The sequence below is a fragment of the Halichoerus grypus genome, chromosome 8 (genome assembly GCF_964656455.1).
Source record: "Halichoerus grypus chromosome 8, mHalGry1.hap1.1, whole genome shotgun sequence".
In the NCBI taxonomy this organism is placed as follows: Eukaryota; Metazoa; Chordata; class Mammalia; order Carnivora; family Phocidae; genus Halichoerus; species Halichoerus grypus.
In genome coordinates, this window is record NC_135719.1 from 70,701,094 (window position 1) to 70,721,937 (window position 20,844).

At 47.7% G+C, this 20,844-nt stretch overlaps 1 protein-coding gene across 4 annotated transcripts; it reads left to right on the plus strand.

The window, feature by feature from the left end:
• The first annotated feature begins 3,111 nt into the window (after window positions 1–3,111).
• RMDN3 (regulator of microtubule dynamics 3) lies at window positions 3,112–19,622 on the plus strand. 4 transcript variants are annotated; one of them, XM_078079527.1, is made up of 13 exons: window positions 3,112–3,212; window positions 3,568–3,761; window positions 5,564–5,814; window positions 6,246–6,389; window positions 12,016–12,301; window positions 13,117–13,219; window positions 16,128–16,188; window positions 17,632–17,707; window positions 17,866–17,943; window positions 18,147–18,245; window positions 18,447–18,500; window positions 18,614–18,694; window positions 18,969–19,622. In XM_078079527.1, exons 2-13 carry the CDS (start codon window positions 3,696–3,698, stop codon window positions 19,020–19,022), a joined length of 1,353 nt encoding a protein of 450 aa, XP_077935653.1. In that variant the 5' UTR covers window positions 3,112–3,212; window positions 3,568–3,695; the 3' UTR covers window positions 19,023–19,622. The 4 variants fall into 4 exon arrangements, with proteins under 4 accessions (XP_077935653.1, XP_035940136.1, XP_077935652.1 ...); XM_036084243.2 differs by having other exon boundaries at window positions 5,622–5,814; XM_078079526.1 differs by having other exon boundaries at window positions 3,179–3,200; window positions 5,622–5,814.
• Window positions 19,623–20,844: the final 1,222 nt, after the last annotated feature.

Genomic DNA, 20,844 nt, shown 5'->3' on the forward strand with positions numbered 1-20,844 from the left:
GAAACAGTCCTTAACGTCTATCAAAAGTGGAGTTAAGTTTTTGGTTGATTGATACAATGGGAACTGCATAGCAATGAAAAATGCTAAGTGCAAAAGTAAATTGTGGAAAAATAGAGATTGATTCTACTTAAAGCTCAAAACTTGCAAAATAAAATAATACACTGGGGATAAAAAACATGGTTAAATTACACTTCAATAAAAAAATATGTGGTTGATTATAAAGAAGAGTAAGGGAATGATAAATGTAATATTCAGGGCAGTGTTTACCTCTGAGAGAAGTGAGAGGGACCAGGCAGGGACAGCCATGCAGGAGTCTTACAAGGCAATAGTGATGTTCTCTTTCTCACACTAGCACCTGGATGCTAAGGGTTATACATGTCCTCAATCTTTATTGTATTATATGTATTATAAATACCCTTTTGTAGCTATTAAATATTTAATAAGAACAATTTTTTAAGTGTCAAGTACACCAGTGTTTAGACCCAGGGGGTAAGGCCACCATCCCAAGGCGTTTGACTATGTTGCCTCTCTTGGAAGAGCCCGGTGCGTAGCTGAGCCTTGCCTGTTCGGGCCAGAGATGAGAGCAGGAATTTGGGGGCTGCTCTGCTCTCCTCTCTCAGGCTGGGCTGGGGTGAGGAGGAGACAGGAAGGCAGTGCCTATCTCAGGCTGCCAGGGCTTTATTACATTTGCAGAACTGGTCTGCCGATGCCACATAAGATAGAGAGCTCTATCCAGAATCACCCACCCTGCTGCTGATCGCTCTGGCAGCCACATGCCCACAGATAACATCTTTAATATCCAGAGGGAAATGAATTCCCCCGCTTGGTCTGCCCATCTGGCCTCGCCTCTTGCCACAGTCAGTTTATCTGGCAGATCTTCCTCCCCTGCAGAAAGAGGAGAGATTGTTCTTCCACAAGTCAGGTTTTCATCATGAAGGCATTGTCTAAGTGGTCGGGCCTGGATATTGGTTATTCCTTCTTTCCTTCCTTCCTCCACATTCAGCTTCTATGGGTGGCTTCTGCATTGGAGCTCAGGGAATGTGGAGATGAATTGAGCATGAACCCCAACCTGGAAGAGTGAACACTCCAGTTGGGTAGCCAGACTAGAAAGCAAATAATCGTGCAACCCAGTGTAATGGAGGTAACCAAGCCTCAGGAGCAAAGAAAAATAAAAAGATGAAGTCCACCAAGGTGGTAGTCTGGGAAGGTTCTGCAAAGGAAATGACTTTTTATTCTCTCCAAAAGTTATTATTTTTTCTTATTACTAAAGAAACATGCTTATCTCAGAAAAATGAGAAAAAAATTATGGAAAAAGTATATTAAAAACACTCTTTTCTCACCACCAAGACAATTATAGTTCGTGTATCTCAGAAGATACCAATTGAATTGAATCCTTAAAAATGAGTAGAAGGTTTTGGTAAATTTCTATTCCTTAAGCTGTAGGGTAGGAACCTTGTTGCCTTTAAATTGTTCTTTACAATGTACATTACATTAAATGTACTCTCTTATTTGTAAAAGATCTCACATATAAAGGGTAAATAAATACAATATCTAGTCAAAGATTTGAGGAGGATTCGTTTAGATAATTCACCTGTCACCAAACGAAATTTTAACTTGAAAGAAATGCTGGTGGTAACACTGGAATCGTAGTCCTGTAATTTCAGTTTTTAAAATTATAAGAAGTTGCATAAAATCTCAAAATGGAATTTTAAAAATGGATGGGTAGGGGCGCCTGGGTGGCTCACTCATTAAGCGTCTGCCTTCGGCGAGGGTCATGATCCCAGGGCCTGAGGTTGGGCTCCCTGGTGGGCGGGAAGCCTGCTTCTCCCTCTGCCCCTGCTTGTGTTCCCTCTCTTGCTGTCTCTCTGTCAAATAAATAAATAAATAACATCTTAAAAAAAAAAAAATCGATGGGTAATGGTGGTGTTAACCTTAAAACTGCTAGTTATTTTCCGAGCAAAAACATAGGTTTATTCAGGAATAGCACAGGTTTGTGATCCAGGACAAGGAAGCTACAACAAAACCATAGGCAAGTTCTACAAAAAAAGGAGAGGAATGTTATTTGATGGAAAAGAAGGAGGAAGCTGGGAGGAGTTGTTTTGAACACCAATCCATTGGAGTGTAGCAAGAGTTTAGGGTGATGATGGTTTTTCACTGGCTGAATTGCAGGGGCAGCCGATTTATTGCAGGTGATGCAATGTACATCTTTCTCTGTGGGAGCCTGTAATTTATGATTCTCTTCTGTTGAGATTCTTCTGTTAGGGGTCTGTAATTGACAATTCTTCCTGTAATTGACATCAGGTTGCCCCTTCCAGTCTTCCCTTCTAGCAGCCTGTGTCTACATTAGTGGTTTCCCTTTATTAATTTTCACAGTGGGCACAGAAATCCTGAAGAATACAGCTTTAAAAAAAAAATGAAATGGTATCTGAACCAATTTAAGCAACTAGAGATCAACTCAAGTTTCAGCCTCACCCAAGTGCTTAAAAAATGTCATCATTAGAGGAATAAATTTCATTTACATTCTGGAAATGGAAAAACAGTATATAACCCTGTTCTTGATTAAGGTACTACGGATAATGTAAGTTTAAGATTTTTTTAGTGCTGGGGTTTGCATCTGTCACGAGTTTTTAAGTGTCAACCGGCAGAAGCTGGCCCTGGTGACTCCGGGACCTCTTGTAGGTAACCAACTATTTATCTGTTCTAATTTGAACTGCCGAAGGTGCTACTGTCTTGTGCTCAGTAAATGGTTCCAGTAAAAATGCATGAGTAAATCAAGCCGAAATCAAATAAAGTCTGAGTTCTGACAGAGTGTCAAGGAAAGGTGGGGAGGGGGTGGTTTTCCAGAATGACAACGGGTTATTCTAGGCAGTAGACGCAAAGGGAGAAACATTCGAGAACAGCGGGAAGATTGGCGTGGCTGGAAGGAAATGGAACCTCATCTGGCCAGACAGGGGTACTGCTGGAGCATCCGAACCAGAAGTCACCCAGCTCTCCTCCTCCCCACCTCCCTTCTCCCTCCTGGGTCCCCCTTTCCCGCCCGCCGCCGGCGCCGCCCCCTGGAAAAAGCGTGGGCGGAAGCGGAGCCCTGAGCTGTCGTCTCCTCGCGCGTTCCTAACGGCGCGCGGGGCTGCTGGCGCCGCTTGATGACGTCAGGTCATTGACAGCGTGAGGCGGCGGCCGTGGCGGCTGCTTCTTTGGTTGTGAGCGGCCGGGTGAGGGTCTGAGTTGATCTGCTGCGGGGCTAGGGCGCCTTCCGAGGGCGCGGGGGGTGGCTTGGAGTTTGCAGCCGGGGCGGCGGGTTTGTTGTCTGCAGTGTCGTGGGCCTGGGGGCGGGAGGTGGAGGCCCAGAAACCTGACTCTGAGGTCAGGGCTGCGGGTATGTTGGAGGGGAGGCTGCGTCCAAGTTGGGTGAGAGGCACGGTAGTCGGGCACAGGGGTCTGGCGGAAACCTTAGGATCCGGATTGGGGTGAGGGTAGTCGGGAGCTTCGGGGTGGGAGGATCACGCTCACGAATCTCTCTCCCCCTGTCCCCGCCCGCCTGCTGCCGGTGGTTCACGTGCGCTGCAGGTGCAGCATGTCTAGACTGGGGGTCTTGGGCGGCGCCCAAGCCGGGCTGGGACTGTTGCTGGGCACCGCCGCGGGCCTTGGATTCCTGTGTGCCCTTTACAGCCAGCGGTGGAAACGGACCCAGCGCCATGGCCACAGCCAGAGCCTGCCTAACTCCCTGGACTACACGCAGACCCCAGAGCCAGGACGCCAGGGTACGAGCCGGTCCCCTGAGGCCACAGTCGTGGCTGACGGATGGGCCTAGGGTCCGGGCTGCCTTTAGCAGAGCCTGTGGGACAGGACAACGGAAGGGGGTGCCTGAGAGTTTCACTTTTCTGTAAAGCTTACTGAAAAGGAAAGCAGCCTCTCTCTTCTTTTTCCTGTAATCCCAGGAAAGTATATTGTGAAAAGGCTGTTTAGCTTTCACTCTTAGTTCAGGCCACAATAGTGCCACGCATGTTTTAAAGGCACTTGCTTAGTGTTGGGTGAGGGGTTTAATAAGTAAAGAAAGAGTCCAAAATAAGGCATAAGGGAAAACTAATCATAGGGAAATTAATTCTTGAGGCTTATGTATTAAATTATGTATTAGAATTTGATGGGAACTTGGAGACTATCCAAGTTGTTTTTGTTTTTATTTTTAAATCCTTCTTAGGAGAAAATGGAAATTTGAAAAGATTGTGTAACTTTCCCCAGGGTGTCACAGAGCAATTAAGTGGTTGGATTGGGTCTGGTCACCTGGTTCTGTGAACTTGCACAGCATGGATGTGGGAGTGCATGTTCTGCAGAACTTTGACCTTAAGTTATTTGAGCAAAGCATCTAGGGCTGGTTCAAACCACTCTCCTCAGGTGTGTGTAATAGAGAAGCATTGAGATCATGTCACCCCATGTTAATTGGGAATGAGTGTTTCTCTGATTACCAAATGCCAGATGGATTGGGAAAGTTTGTTTTAGAAGAGTCTTCAAAGAGTTACCAATTTAGATTGCAACTGGCTGGTAACCTAGTATTTCAAGTGTGCTTGTCTTTCCTTTTCCTTTTGGTTTATTTGTAATTTCTTAGCAGTAGATGTTTGGAGAAAGTGGCTATGTTCCCAGAGATCTTTCTTTTCTAAGGTTTTATTTAAGAGATTAAGTCGTCAAGTTACTTAATCTCTACACTTAATCTCTACACTTAAATTAGTAATCTCTAACTTAACGTCTCGACCTCATGACCCCTAGATCAAGAATCGCATGCTCTACCAACTGAGCCAGCCAGGTGCCCCCCAGAGATCTTTCTTGCTCTCTTGAGCAAGAAATTCTTGAATGATATTGGGTGTGTACTGTAATCCAGCCTAGACTCTTACTAAAAGATTTCCTTTAACACATTCATGCTTGCCTGGACTGTGGGTCCTGCCTTCCTGGTTTCTTTACTGTTTTTACATTTTCCAGTCTAATGGCCTTGGGTAGCTACCAATTTATTAGCATTTATTGTTGGAATTTTTACCCAGAGCTCAAATGAGGGCTTGGGAATGGTATTTTTCCCATGGGGTGTGGATGGGCTTTTCTCTTAGTAACTGCCCCTTTCTCTTTGCCCTTCTTTGATGATACTAAATGAAGTCCTCGAAAGGATCTCAGAGTTTCCTTTGCTCTTCTTTGTGAAGTGAAAGCTCAGAATTTGGGCTCAATTTTAGTTTTGCTGTGGGGTTAGTATTGACTGCCTGGTATATGGGAACTAGACGGACAGGTAAAGGGTTTTGTTTTCCTTTCACAGGGCAGGTGTCCTGCCTTCTAGGGACTGCGTTCTTGCAAGCATTTTACATTACCTGCCGTGGCGTGCGGTACTGCTAAAGGCCCTGGTGTGACAGGTTCTTGGAACAGAGGGGGCTCTTGTTTAGAGATTGGGAATCTTGATTTTTCTTTTGTCTTTGAATAGTAACTTGAAGACTTGTTACCAGGACTTAGCTATGAACATATACTGTCTGAGCTTCAAGGGTTTTAGTAAATTGAGCTCCAGTGAGAAGCAAGTGTTCTTAAATTGCAGGTCCAAGATCTTTTCCTCACCCTGTCCCCTGAGCATCACTGTGCTGTCCTTCCTTCAGTGAGGCCTTTTCGGGCAGTCCCCGGTGAGGCTGGAGACGCTGCGGTGCTGCCCAGCCTTCGGCGAGAAGGCCCGGAGGAGGTGCTGGAGCGCCTGGACTTGGTGCTGACCAGTCTGGTGGCCCTGCGGCGCGAGGTAGAGGAGCTGCGGAGCAGCCTGCAGGGGCTTGCTGGGCAGATTGTTGGGGAGGTCCGGTGAGTGATGCAGCCTTCGGTCCCGCCTTGCTCCCTGCCCCTCAACTTCTCCCGGCCCCTCTAGCTTTCTCAGCTGAGCTGTGTCCTGGCCTTGCTGCTCTCTCTGAGGAAGCAGCGCGTTTTAGAGCTGCTCACGTAATTGGCTGGGAAGCTGTAGGCTTGGTACCTTGCCTTCCATAAGTTCCTTGCTGCTTTCGGGCCCTCGTGGTCTGTTGTAGCGGCTGCCAGGCTTTGTTCTGACTTAGCTGGTTTGCCCATGCAGGCTGGGTCCGGGGAGCTGCCCTTCGTGTTGTCCTAAGGCTAGAAACCCGGGATTATCTCTGTGTTTGGCCCTTTAATGAGCAGCAGGAGTAAGAGGTTCCCTCATGGGGAGGAGAAAGACAGGCTGGCTGGGGCCTAATGGCACCCTCTCTAAAGGGCCCTGCTTTCAGATCCCACATGGAAGAGAGCCAGAGAGTGGCTCGGCGGCGAAGGTTCCCATTTGCCCGGGAGAGGAGTGACTCTACTGGGTCCAGCTCTGTCTACTTCACAGCCACGTCCGGAGCCACATTCACAGACGCCGAGAGCGAAGGCGGGTGAGTCCTTTCTCCTGGAGGCGGTTGTGGCTTCAGCCAGGTTACATTTTGTAGAAGTACTGTTTATCCGCGGAAAAGTCACACTGAGCGGCTGTCAGTAATCTTGGGAACAAGGTAAGAGGGTATAAATGAATAAAATAAGGAATAGGTTAAACAAGAAGAACCATCCACCTTATGTCACCCAGGCAAATGAGATGTTAACAATGCTTATTGCTTGCATCTGTCATTTTCCTCTGAGTTGGTTTTTCACAAAGTTGCTGTAATTTTTATTTTCATTTTTCCTGTAACAGTTGAATATTTGCCTGTGTTTTCACAAGGACTTTATAAGCGTTGTTTTAGGACTTTATTTCCTTCACTCAGTGGCTGAGCCAGGTTTCCAGAGCCCGCTAAGCTCTAACTGTGCTCCCCTCTCCTGGAAGCTCCGCTCTGCCCGCAGGGGAGGCTCGCTCGCGCTCCCGTGCCATCTTGACAGGTGGGAGCTGACCGAGTCCTTGGTAGCCCAGCGGGTCCGACCATAGGCCTCACTGCGATGCGGGACAGCAGGCACGAGTCTGGTGGACAGCCTCCAAACGTGGTCAGGCTAAGGGCTTTTTGATTTTAAGTCACCAGTGCCATATTGAAACTTTGGTCTCAAGGGTGGAGTCTGAATGAAGGTCTTTGTTGTGGTGCCCGATGCTGTCACTTGCGTGCGGCTAGCTCCTCTGTGAGGTCTTGAGGCTGACCTTTCTTCCTGCCCGAGGAAAAGACTGGCACAGAGAACAGCCCAGCCTTTTGCTGGGACAGGACTGACTCGGCTACAAACATGCCTACAGCCGTTCAGGGTGATCTTTGCAGCAATGTCCTTCTTTAGCTGAAACACCTTATGATGTTAACTGCTGTTTATTTTTCCTCTGGCAGACACCGTTCCAGGCACTTTAGAGCCATTTCCTCACCTAATCCTCCCAGGGATCCTAGGAAGTAGGTGCTGCTCTTCTTCCTTTTCTCAGATGGAGACTTGAGGCTTAGCGAGGTTTGATGCCTTGACAAGTTATACAGCTATTAAGTGCAGGCTCAGTGGGGCTCATCTGCAGGGGTGTGAGGGTCTGTGATCTAAGGCATGGCTTGTTGTGGGGGCATGGAAAGGCCTTTACAGGAAGACCTGTCCCATGCAGCCCTTGGGAGTTCTTCCCGTGGACTAAGAGCTGCCACAACTCACTGCCCAGGGAAGACCTACCCATAGCAGTATGATCTGGTCAGTACATCTTAAAAAACTTTCAGCCTCGTTTTCTTGTTTGGGACAGTATATTCTCCTGCCTCTCCTCATTTGGTTTTCTAAGAAAATGAAGAATAATATTACTCTTTTTCCATATTACTGCCATTGGGCATCTGTCCTGGATTTGATTATTGATTGCTCAGGCACCTCTTGCAACAAGCCAGGTCTTGATAAGATCTTTAGTCCTCCATTTGTGACTTCTGTTGGAGTTACCTGATCCCTATTATCTGTATTGTCAAGGGTTAGTGGACGTGGCCCTTTTCAGTTACCTAATACTTCTGTTTCCAGAAGGCTGTGTTAGAGGAGGGGGCAGAAATGGAATTCGTATTTGATATATCTGGGCTGAAAAGAAAGAGGGACAAAGTAATTGATAGTGGACCCTGAGACTTAAGGAGCATCTCTATGCAACTCACTGAAGGAGGTCACTTGGGTGGGAAACTTAACATTTGTAAGAGGGTAGAACAGAAGGAGAGGTCACAGCTCTGCCCAAGATCAAGATGTAGAACTCGGGGCGCCTGGGTGGCTCAGTCGTTAAGCATCTGCCTTCGGCTCAGGTCATGATCCCAGGGTCCTGGGATCGAGCCCCGCATCGGGCTCCCTGCTCCGCGGGAAGCCTGCCTCTCCCTCTCCCACTTCCCCTGCTTGTGTCCCCTCCCTCGCTGTGTCTCTCTCTGTCAAATAAAATCTTAAAAAAAAAAAAAAAAAAAGATGTAGAACTCGAGGCCTTTAATGATGATTTTAAGAAGTTGTACAAGGGGCGCCTGGGTGGCTCAGTTGGTTGGGCAACCGACTCTTGATTTTGGCTCAGGTCATGATCTCAGGGTGGTGGGATTGAGCCCCGGGTTGGGCTCTGTGTTCAGTGGGGAGTCTGCTTGAGATTCTCTCCCTCTCCCTTTGCCCCTCCTCCTGCTTGCTTGTGCACATGCGCTCGCTCTCTTTCTCCCTCTCCAGTAAATCTTAAAGAGAGAAAGAAGTTGTACAAACTTCTGGGAACAGTGAGAGCCAGGGGATTTAACCAGGGAAGTTTATGGATGCTTCACTGCTTGGGGTGCTCACTGGGGCTCTGAAGGCCATAAGGGGAAAGACAGGCTTATCAGCCAACCCATGATGGGATGAGACGAAGGGTGGCTTTCTTAATTACTAGCAGGCTCAGCCCATGACTGATCCTGTGGCATGTAGAAGCTGATGGTGGTAGATGGTGCAAGACTCCAGTTTAGCTGGCTGCTGTCTGGGGCAGCGGCCATGGTGAATTAATTCTTTTTGTCATGGTCAGTGCCATATAGGTCCAGGGGGAATTTTGGGAGGAGACCACAAACTCTGGAATGGCTTTGAACATGTGGGGCCAGAGGAGGAGTGCTTCTTTGAGGGATGAAAGGCTAAGCATATTTAACAGCCTACTCCACTGAACGCTGGATTCCCTTTTCTTCCAAATAAAATAGCAACTTTGAGCTCCCAGGGAACCGACTGAATATGGCAGAGGCAGAGTCACCATGTGGGTCCACAAGCTTGTTCCCTGAACATTGTACCAAACATAGCTTTACTTCTCTCCCGATCAGAACCCAGCTTGCCCTAAAACACCAACTCCCCCAGCAAGCCTTCCCAGGCATTCCAGCCAAGGATTGCCTGCAACCTCATTGCCTCTCCTTCTTGGGCAAATATCACCTTGTTTAGGTTGGTCTTGTCTTCCCCGCCACTGAGTCTCCCATGCCTGGATGTCTTTGAATGCTTTAGCTCAGCCCCTTTAATGGGGCTTAGAGGAGTCAAAAGAAAGAAACTCAATCATCAGAAGGGGATGTGTGTGTGACTGAGTCCTTGGTCACAGACTTGTGGGCTCTCCTCAAGGGGTAGAGTAGGGTGGCTCTGGCCTCCTTGCTCCGAAGGAGCCATGGGTTCTCTACCGTATGTGGGAACAATGTGTTGCACCCAAGGGCACAGCTCCGAAGAGCCTTTTCAAAGGTCCCTGCCAGTCCCTGTCAGATGTCAAAAGCCACAGGGCATGTTAAACAAAAGGGACCCCCCTCGCTGGATTTCTCCAAGGGCTGGATTGGTGGTCTGACGGGTGTGAGAGCACGGTGTGAATACAGAGACGCAGCCCATGTCGCTGTGCAAGGCCCGGAAGCTCACGGGGCTGCTGTCTGTGCTCAGGCCGCAGGTGTGTGCCCGCCCACTGCGTGCCCGCCAGCAGGGTGCACACGAGCAAGGCAGAGCTCGCTAGAGTGGGGCTGAGGTGCAAAAAAGGCCTCCCCGCCGTTCGGCCTCACTGGAGCCTCTGTGCCTCACCGGCTCCACCAGCTCTTACTCGGCGGGTGGCAGCAAAGTCCCTCCTGACCACCCCTTTTCCTCAGCCATGGGAGCTCCCTGGAGAGAGACTGCTGATGCTGTGCACTGTAGGGGTCAGAGCAGGGGTCCCTCCCTGGGGGACTCAGGATTTGAACTCCTCATTGGAGGGAGCTCGGCAGGCAGTAGGGTCTCCCTTCCTTTCTAGCAATGGGAGATACGAGACTCTAGCTCCTTACCCCAGGTAACCCATTTACCCGTCCTGCCTTTCGGTCTGGCTGGGCTGAGTAGAGGTGCTGGTAGACTCTGGTTTGATGTTCTCATTTGGGCAGGTTCTTGTCCAAGGCTTCAGAACTGGTTGGGAGTCTTTCGAGGCTGCCCCTGCGTGGTCTTGTTCCTCACCACCCAGGTTGGTTGTAAATCCTATGCCACTTTCCCTTGTCCCTCTAATTTCTCACGTTTCTACTGCACACTGCTAGAGGGGAAAGAACTTGGATAACATCTTAAAAAGCAAGGTGAAGCTAAGGTCGATACCCTCCAGGTTCCTGTGGTAGCTGTTCCTGGGGCCCTTTGTTAGATGAGTCTGGAAGCTCCTCTGTGAAGCAGCGGCACAGACTGGGCACTTGGTCTGTTGCATGCTCAGTACCTTCCGGACGGAGCCCGCCTCCTCGTTGGGTCTGGGTTTCTGGCCTACCACTTGCAGCCGGACTTGACGCTGTCTGGTCCTACCTTTATTTGTAGGTGCCTTTCTCATCTCTCCAGGTCTGTTTTGCGCCAGCTGTAGGTATCCTGTCCCTGTCTTTCATTCCAGGAGGAAGGCCTATCCCTAAATGACCCTAAGATCTTCCCTGTGCTTCAGAACCTTCTGGCTCTGACAGAACCTGCTTTTCCTTCACTCAGGTCTGGAGGTTTCTCTGGTGTCTGCTTCTAGCCCCTGGAAGTCTGACATTGTCCTCTGCTCAATTTTTGTCTGCTTCAGTTGGCCGTTAGGGAGAACACCCTCATCAGCTGCTGGTGAAGGCCGAGATCCAAGAGAAATGTGGCCTCCTCTTCAGTGAGCGCATCAAAGTAGGGGGTTCCAAGGAGACACCTCCCTGGCTTGTGGCGGCCCCAGAGATACCTTCCCAGGCCCTTCTGTTTGCATCTTCCTCCTCTCCTGATTCCGGCTGCGAAGTGGCCTTTCCCCACCCTGAGCAAGTTCCTAAGGTTTCCAAGGTTGTGGTTTAGGTTTGGCTGCTGACTTAGGACAGAAGTATACCTTGACTTGAGAAAGAAAACGTAGATATTTGGGCTGCCCGTGGTCTCGGAGGCTGGCACCCACCCATGTGGTTTCTGGTGGTGCTTTTGGCTGATAAGGCAAAAATGATTGACAAACCCTTAGCCTGGTGAGCCATCTAGCTCAGGAGATCAGCTCCACCTACATTATGGTTTTTTGTCTTAAGTATTTCTTTCTTTTTTACCGAAAAGAACATATGTTCACTAAAGCAACCATATGTAATGTTAAAAAGTAGAAAAATTTCCTTTAATTCTTCTACCATGAGATCTACTAGCAACATTTTTTTTTTTTTTTAAAGATTTTATTTATTTATTTGAGAGAGAGAGAGCATGAGAGGGGGGAGGGTCAGAGGGAGAAGCAGACTCCCTGCTGAGCAGGGAGCCCGATGCGGGACTCGATCCTGGGACTCCGGGATCATGACCTGAGCCGAAGGCAGTTGCTCAACCAACTGAGCCACCCAGGCGCCCGTACTAGCAACATTTTGTTACATTCCTTTCTAGGCGGCTTCTTTCTAGCCTTTTTTCTTTTTCTGATTATCTGGCCAACCTGGTAGCTCTGCCGGGGGTTCTCGTATTGGCCCCTGACCGCCACAGTGCCCCCAGCTGGTCACTTTCCCTCCAGGATCATTTTCCCAGCCCGTGGTTCCCGTAGGAAGCTTTCTCTCAAGACTCATTTCTGCCCCTAAGTGGTAGAAGTGGTTTTTACTTGGTGCTGTGGACAGCAGCGCCATGAAGTGTCCCTCTTTGTGGGTGGGAGACAGACCCTAGAGCTCTGAGGCTAAATAATCTCCCTTGACCCTGTCACTTCTGTTTCTCTGCCAGTTACACCACAGCCAATGCCGAGTCTGACTATGAGCGGGACTCTGAGAGGGACAGTGATGACGGGGAAGATGAAGTGAGCTGTGAGACTGTGAAGATGGGGAGAAAGGCTTCTCCGGACCTGGAGGCGGAGGTGGCTTCGGGCCCCGTGGCTGGAGCCCTGGATGCTGGAGGCTCCCCTGGCCTGGAGGACGTGCTGCCCCTCCTGCAGCAGGCGGATGAGCTACACCAGGGCAGCGAGCAGGGCAAGCGGGAGGGCTTCCAGCTGCTGCTCGGCAACAAGCCCGCGGTAAGGCCCCAGCTGCCTGTCTGCCCTCACTAGCCCCCAGCCCCCCTGGGAGTGGAGGAAGGCCACTGTCACTTGTAAGCCTGCAAGATGCCCTAAGAAGGGAAATGAGGGTGAGATGGCTGGTTCTGCATGGATCCCCCAGGGTTGCACATCCTATTCCAAGTAGGCCACGTGCTGCCCCTCGGGGCCTGGCTGACCTGCCTGCCCCAGAGCCGCCTCACCACAGTCCTCTGCCTCCTGTAGAGCTACTGCCAAAGAGCGCTACCTCTTACAGTGGAGAGAAATGTGGAAAGGACTGGAATATTTTTTTTTCCTCTTTTACTTCCCTTGAGGCAGAGCCCAAGCTGCCTGCCCTACTTGAAGTTTCCATCCCAAGTGACAAGTGTGGAGGTCACTCAGCCAGTTTCCTTCTCCTCTGGTTCACTACCAGAATTTATGCTCACCCAGGTATAAATGCCCCCGAGTTAGAATGTTTCCTTCTCTTGGGCATTCTCACATCTTTCATTGTGTCAGCAAGACTTCTCATGGTGCCTCATTTCATCTTAGAGTTGACCTTTCCTCCTCACAGTATCAGGCCAGAATGCCCTCACTCGGAGGCTGGTGCAGCTACTGGCTGGAGATGACATGGCACCAGTTAGCTAACTGCAGGTGGGAGGTCGTGTGGGGGTGGAGCGCTGTGCCTAAGGCTGGCCTCATGTCAGTTTGAAACACACTAGCTTGGAAACTCAAACCTAGGGCTTGGGAAGAAGGCCAGAGCCCCAGGTCTCTGCGGCTGAAGAAGAGGGGCCTCATCCATCCCTCTGTTTGGTCTGCAGTATGGAAGCCGGCAGGACTTTCTCTGGCGCCTGGCCCGGGCCTATAGCGACATGTGTGAGCTCACTGAAGAGGTGAGCGAAAAGAAGTCATATGCCCTAAATGGTAAGTGCTGACAGATTCCTGATGGGAAGGTGACTGATTCTGGGGGTGGAGCTGGCCCATCTGTTTGGGGCTCAGGGGAACCACCCAGATATAGGCTGTCAGGGCAGCTGTGGCTCAGTTACTCACTAGGGACAAACTCTGGTTCCCAGCGACTTCCGCTTCCTTTTTGAGCCAGCAGTCTGCTTCCCTGCACATTGGGATTAATACAGGTGCAAATGTTTTTAGGGGTAGTTGTATCATACTAGCACAATTCTTTGTTCTCACTCCCTAGCTGCAAGAGAGGGCTTTCTTAATCTGAAGAGGTTTTTTTCGCTGCTGCTTAGGAATCTGGTTTGAGTTATGGAGCCTGTGGGGCAGGTGTTCTCTAAGAGTATCAGTAGAGTATGTTTGGTGAGCGCCTGTGAGCAGCAGTTTGGAAGAATACTACTAGCTTAGGAGTCCTTGGGATCTACTTAACTCTGTTGCCAAAGTCTGCATCCTGGCAGGTAGGGTGCATATGAATGATGCCAAGCTCAGGGCTCCTCCCTGTCTGTCATGTCACTGAGAATCCTGGGACTTTGAAAAATGACTGGTTTTGTGGGGAAGATGGGTCCTGCCTAGCCACACCCCACAAGTCGGGCACTGTCAGTGGGCTTCTAGGGTCTTGTGGTTCAGTTAGATACCTAAAGGTAACTATCCAAAGTGGGTATGTCTACTTCCTCACTTAGAAACATCGAATCTTTGCTAATGTAAAATCTGACAATGCCTCAAGGTCATTGTTTCAAGCATTTGTAGAATTGTCAATATAGAAAGAACAGGTCAATTGAGTTGAATGTTTATTGATACAGATCATCAGAAAAATCTCCAAGTTTTAACAGAAGGTGCTTAATTACTGCTTGCTTCTTTCTTTTCAAAAGTTTCTGCGTTCCCTCCTAAATTTCAGGTAAGGATTCTAACTAGTTTTTGGGCTGATTATTTAGACTCTTGGTACCAACAAGAACCTTTCCTTTCCTTTTGATCGTTGATCTTTTTTTTTTTTTTTTTAAAGATTTTATTTTTTTTAGGGAGCACGAGCCGGAGGGTTGGCGGAGGGGAGGAGAGAGGGAGAAGGATAAGCAGACTCCAAGCCAAGCATGGAGTCTCAACACGGGGCTTGATCTTACCACCCTGAGATCATAACCTGAGCCAAAATCAAGAGTCGGAGGCTTAACCCAGGCGCCCCCATTGATCATCTCTTATTAGTACCAGCGGCCAGCATGAAACCTAAAGGTGGAGGTAGGGTGATGGTTAGAGCAGCCAGTCAGTACTCTGGTCTGATCCGCAGAGCTTAGCACCCCTGTACTAGTCTGCTCCTGCTGACTGACACACGGAGCATCCTTGGAGGCCCTGCTTGTAGAATTTGGCTTTTTAGGACCATCCTTCATGGTCCTTTTCGTTTTGTTCTATCTCTAAAAGTTGGACCACCAGGAGGCAGCCATTCTGTGGGATCTCAGGTGGTATCTTTTCACCCCTCTGTCTAGCTTGGCAGGAAAGAACGGTCAGCTCTTATTTTTCTAGTAAGATAGTGCTTTCAAGTGGGCAGAGAAAAATCTGCTAAGAGACAATGTCCCTCATTGATGGAGCCATATATAGTCACTGTTTAGAAAGGAGAGGTTAAGCTGCAAGGGGTGGAGGGAGGGTGGGGGTGGTGTTTCTCATCAGCCAGCTGAAAAATGTATTTGTTGGATATACAACATTATACCATCATTACTAGCATTTAAGCATGAAGAAACCTTTCACTTCAGCCAGCCTGTCACCTCAACCCATTACTTTTGCTCCATCTTCTCCACATTCCCTTTGGAGCCCTCTCCATTTTAATCAAAGGAGAAGTCCCATTTGGCAGTGTGCTCTTTTCTCCAGTATTGTAGGCATGATGTTCCTCAGCTAGAGGGCTCCAGGCTACTCGACAGCCTAGGAGATCCTTGTCAAGAGCTTTCATGTGTTTAAGCCTTGATTTATCAGTCTTGGTGCCTAGAAAACTAAACGTCATTTCTCGTCAGACATTTTGCCATGATGAGGAGTTTTGGCCTAGAGCCATAATTAATGTTTTTAGATCATGGAGCCTTTTGAGAATTTGATCAAAAGGCAAGGTAGGCCCTCTCCTCAATAAAATACACATGTACCTAAAATTCCATACAACTTCAGAGGGATTCATGGACACCCTGAAGCATGCCCACAACCCTCTAGGGTAAGGTCTGTTGGGAACAGTTTGATTGCCACTGGGTTCTTTTATATTTAAAATGCTTTGAGGGGCACCTGGGTGGCTCAGTCAGTTGTGTTGGACTCTTGGTTTCGGCTCACGTCATGATCTCAGGGTTGTGAGGTCGAGCTCCACATGGGGCTCTGCGCTCAGAATGGAGTCCGCTTGAGACTCTCTCTCCCAACCCCCATTGCTCACACACGGTCTTAAAAAAAAAAAAAGCTTTTGGGGCGCCTGGGTGGCTCAGTCGTTAAGCGTCTGCCTTCGGCTCAGGTCATGATCCCAAGGGTCCTGGGATTGAGCCCCGCATCAGGCTCCTCGCTCCGCGGGAAGCCTGCTTCTCCCTCTCCCACTCCCCCTGCTTGTGTTCCCTCTCTTGCTGTGTCTCTGTCAAATAAATAAAATCTTTAAAAAGAAAAAAAAAAGCTTTAAACACATCAGGTGGGTGTTGTAAAAAGAAGGTAGTTGGGCAGCTGATGACAGAGATAGGGAAAGCAACGAGGTGAAGCAGAAATTATCCCTGAGAAGCTATTTGCAGCTTTTCATTCTGCTCAAATTCAAAATTATTGCAAACAAGTCCAGGTTGGGTAGGGATTGGTAAGAGCTAGAGTAGTCATTCTTGCCATAGCCCCTCATGTGGAAGTGTGCATGGGAACCCTTGTCAACTCTGGATCACCTTTGTCCCTACAGGAAAAGAAGAAGCAGAGGCTGCCCTGAAGAAGGGGGATGGGAATGCTGACTGTCACCAGTGGTAATAACACCCTGGGGGATCCTGGGAAGAGCTAGCATGAGTTACAGTGGAAGAGAGCCATTTCTCTGCCAGAGGAAACAGGAGAGGGAGCTCTGGCCTTTATTACCATATGGCTGGGCCTAACCCAAACCAGGGACCCAGGGGAGTTTTTTTTGGAAGGTGCCCTGGAAGTGAGGCAAGGGCGAATTCGAAGATTTTGTTGTTGTTGGAGCTTAGAGAAATACGTAGCTTTTTGAGTCATCCTCACTACACAATTTGTGGGTTCTTGGTTCTTCAGGGAGGCTGGCACAATTTGTAGCTCCTGCACAAGCTCTTCTTTCCCCCTAACTGCAATCCCTGGCTGGTGATAGACTTTGGCTTCTTTGCTTGGCTTGCATGAGTTAAAGCGAATGTGAGGTCACCACCAGGAAGTTTAGTTTATTAGCTTACAAAAACATCAGCCCTGCTTTTGTTGTCTCCTGTGAGGCAAAGTTCTGCCAACTTCCATGGGTCAAGGCCAACTTGTGTCCTAGGGCCTGGTTCCAGCACCTCAGTCTTAGTGAAAATTCCCTTCTTACCTCCCCTTTGCTTTCCATATTTCTGTCCTAAGATTGTCACTGCAAGAGCGCTTCTCAGAGGCCAGGTTATTGCCACTTCCCTGTGGATTTCCTTGGGGCTCCTGGACTCCCAAGGATGGAAACTGGTCTCATACTTTATTCTTGGGGAACAGCTTTTTGGAGGAAATACGGAAATGAGCTTCTGGAAGTATCGGATACAAATGCCACCCCCACCCCCCAGATATTTGTTGAATATATGAAAAAGCAACTTGGGTCTCTAGACACTCATTTAATGTCAACTGTGCTTCCAGAAACAATGCTGGGGGGATGGGGTAGTGAGACCTTTGTTTTTGAAGATAGAAGATGGGAAGCTGGCTGGCTTTGTTCCCTTGGGAGGGAGGATGTGGAGAGGACTGAAATCTGAAGCCTTTCTTCCTCTGCTTCTATTGGTTCCCAAATTAACATTAGAATTTCCTAGAGTATCCCAGTTAACCTGGAGTATAGCTTCCCCAGGACATGCCTGTATGCTTCTAAAGCTAATGAGACTTTTTTAGTGTCTGCTCAGGAGATAAGAACCAATGTACTTAGGTCCCTTACATTTTGATGCTGATTTTTAGAGATCTGCTTTTTAAGTTTTTACGACCCCCAGTGGCTGTACTCATTATAGGGGGAAATTTGTGGAGACTTGGACTGAGACACTGCCTAAATGTTAAGTATGAGAAGTTTACTATGGTGGACCCCACTTTTTTGTACCTAGCATACTTTGGAGAATTGGGACCACAGATCTGGGAAAAGAGGAATTTTGTATGTATGGAAATGCTATTTTCAGCTCTATTTGAGGGAGAAGGGGGCAGTGGATGGGAAGCCCATTCCTTGTCCCTGAGCTTGCTGCGGCTTTCCCCCTTAGGTATGCAGTGCTTTGTGGTCAGCTGGCTGAGCATGAGAGCATCCAGAGGCGCATCCAGAGTGGCTTTAGCTTCAAGGTGAGGAAAGGCTTCTCTTCCTTCCCTTGTGCTGCTCTAGTTCAGATTCGCGGCTCTTTCCTTGTTCCTTGCAAAGGATGTTCCTACAGTTTCTACGACTTCTTGTTCCTCCTTCAGCAACTCTGATGTCAATTTATATTTACTTTTTCCCCCCTCAGGAGCATGTGGACAAAGCCATTGCTCTCCAGCCAGAAAACCCTATGGCTCACTTTCTCCTTGGCAGGTGGTGCTATCAGGTAAGCTGAATTCCAGGGTGCCTGGGTGGCTTAGTTGGTTGAACTCCCGACTCTTGGTTTCAGCTCAGGTCATGATCTCAGGGTCATGAGATTGAGCCCATGTTAGGCTCCAAGCTCAGCAGGGAATCTGCTTGAGATTTTCTCTCTCAAAAAAACAAAACAAACCACCTTTTAATTCACACTTTTTGATCTTTTGGTGGCAGGTCTCTCACCTGAGCTGGTTAGAAAAAAAAACTGCTACAGCTTTGTTTGAAAGCCCTCTCAGTGCCACTGTGCAGGATGCCCTCCAAAGCTTCCTAAAGGTATTTATTAGGTATTGGGAAGGAAGGGAGGGATTTCTGGTAGGCAGCAATTTTATGCCTGCCTGTTCTATGGGAAAATCAGAACCACCTGGAGAGCTTATAGAGTTCCCCAGACCAGGACTGGAAAGCTCTATTTAATAAACTTCAGCCTGACTTGAATTTGGTAATTCCCTTACTGAAATGCCTTCTTCCCTTTTCTAGGCTGAAGAATTACAGCCAGGATTTTCCAAAGCAGGGAGGGTATATATTTCCAAGGTAAACTCACCTGTTTTTTTTCAATGTAGATGAAACTATATATGTTGATAAATAATGGGAGGTCCTGAAAGTTCAGTCTCCTGGTGGTGGTTTTCACTGTTATCTCTTCTCAGTGCTACAGAGAACTAGGAAAAAACTCTGAAGCTAGACAATGGATCAAGTTAGCCCTGGAGCTGCCGGATGTCACCAATGAGGTAATACTTAGAAGAGCTTTTCTAATACTGGGTTCCATTATTGAATCATGTGACCTTTTCAGGAAAGAAAATTTTCCCTTGAGGTTTTATTTCCCTACAACAGAGTCTACACTTTTGCATATAGGCTCCTTTGTATATATCTCACCTAGGGGAGGAGGCAGATTTCATAGGCTACAGGCTATTCTGGGAAAGTAGGTTCAAGACTGTGGTAACAGAGCTCGGCAGGGAAAGTATCAGTGATTTGGGAAATGAGTCCTTGTCTTTGTTTCCCTAGGATTCAGCTTTCCAGAAGGACTTGGAAGAATTGGAAGTAATTTTAAGAGAATAATCACATTTCAATGGCCTTCATGACTTGAGGGAGACTGCCCTGCTTAGATCATCAGGAATCTAAGTGATGGTCCTCACTGGTATCCATAACCATTCCCCAATTTCTTTCCTGTTGCCCACTAGTTAATTTATTCTAATCCCTTATTTTATCTGAAATTGGGGAAGTACTTAAGGCCGGGATTGCTATAGTTAAATGAATTCTTGAAAAATCAAGAGTAATATATATAGCACTGAAGGCTATCTTTAGCCTGCTGGTGAGGTGGATGAACTTCAAAGAGCTATAAGAACAAAACACAGAACTTGTACTCTCTAATCTTTTCTATTAATATTTGACTCCAAACTATATAGTTCTAAGACCATACCCTGTCTATCAGGGTAAAAGGAAAGGTCAGGGCGGCCCATGGATATTGCCTTCTTCTCACCTATCATGTCAGTTCTAACTATTCCTGGGCCGAGGGGCTGGACCACTTCACTTCCAGAGTCCTGGCAGCTTTTGGAAGGACACCAGTGCATAAGGCTTCTGAGACTGTGAAACAGTGATCTGAGGAGTTGCCTGGAATATATTTTGGTACAAACCTGAAATAAACCAAATTTGACTATATTCCTCTATGTTTGCCATCAGCTCCTTTCTTGCTGGACACTTCCGTAATTGTTTCCTACTACTGAAACTACCACAGACAAATAGAAAAATAGCACCAAATAGTTTAAGCTCTTGGGTTAAAGCTACTTTCAGTGGAAATTTTAGTTACATGTAAAACACAGGGTGAGAGCTTATTTTAGCCTAATAAGGCCTATTCCAACTAGGCTTTTTTTTTTTAAAGATTCCATTCATCTACTTGACAGAGAGAGACACAGCGAGAGAGGAACACAAGCAGGGGGAGTGGGAGAGGGAGAAGCAGGCCTCCTGCGGAGCAGGGGGCCCGATCCCAGGACCACGACCCAAGCCGAAGGCAGACGCCCAACGACCGAGCCACCCAGGCGCCCCCCAACTAGGCTATTCTTATGGCGAACAGCACAAAGCCTAATCTCACCTGATAAATCCCACCTACAAGAATAACTGAGATAAGTTTATAGGACTGAAGGATTGAAATGCTTTTATATAAGAACCAAGCTTCCATTCCAGAATCTGTCACTCTGGCTTACTATACCATCCTAGGTTTATTTCGTGGTATAGAAATGAAAGATAAGACCGGAGAGGTACTCCATTCTTTAAACAAAGCTGCATTAAATGGACTGTGTCTTCCTATCTATCTCCCTGCCTTCAGTAGGATCAACACAGGCAACAGCAGAGATTTTCTGTGCCTCTCCTCCCAGGACTAGCTGACAGGCCTTTTGAAATTCAAAGAGCTGGTTAAAAGCCATCCTGAGTAGAAGTCTGAAGAAGAGGAGGAGGATGATCTCAAACCCCTGAAGTACAATAATCTGGACAAGTATTAGGACTCTACAACATAAGACTCACAAAGGTCACTGGAAAGTCATGGGATATTCATCTTGTAATAATCTCTATTAGACTGAAGGATAATAAGCTCAATCATCTGAATATATGACTTCCCTTTAAAATTTTTCAATTTTAAAGCAATAGAAACTGATCAGCCAGTGCCAAAAAGTTATTTTAAAGGCCCTATCTTGAAATATTCAGCTTATACAAGAATAACTCCTGTAAACAGCACAAATAACTACTTTATTAGCAGCTCCACACTAAATCTACTTAAAGAGCCCCTAAATGCTTAAGATTCCAGAATTATTTTGAGTTACTCTTAAAAACCAAGTAGATGGTGAAGGGCTGGTGGTCCAGAAGGCCTGCTCCATAGCCCTTAACTAAA

What these genes read in the sequence shown, in the direction of transcription:
- RMDN3 (XM_036084243.2), top strand. Translation starts at nt 3,575, where the DNA reads ATGTCTAGACTGGGGGTCTTGGGCGGCGCCCAAGCCGGGCTGGGACTG. An exon ending in CCCAGAGCCAGGACGCCAGG is followed by an intron (nt 3,762 to 5,621) that starts GTACGAGCCGGT and finishes TCCTTCCTTCAG; the next exon opens with TGAGGCCTTTTCGGGCAGTC. An exon ending in TTGGCAGGTGGTGCTATCAG is followed by an intron (nt 17,944 to 18,146) that starts GTAAGCTGAATT and finishes TTTTGGTGGCAG; the next exon opens with GTCTCTCACCTGAGCTGGTT.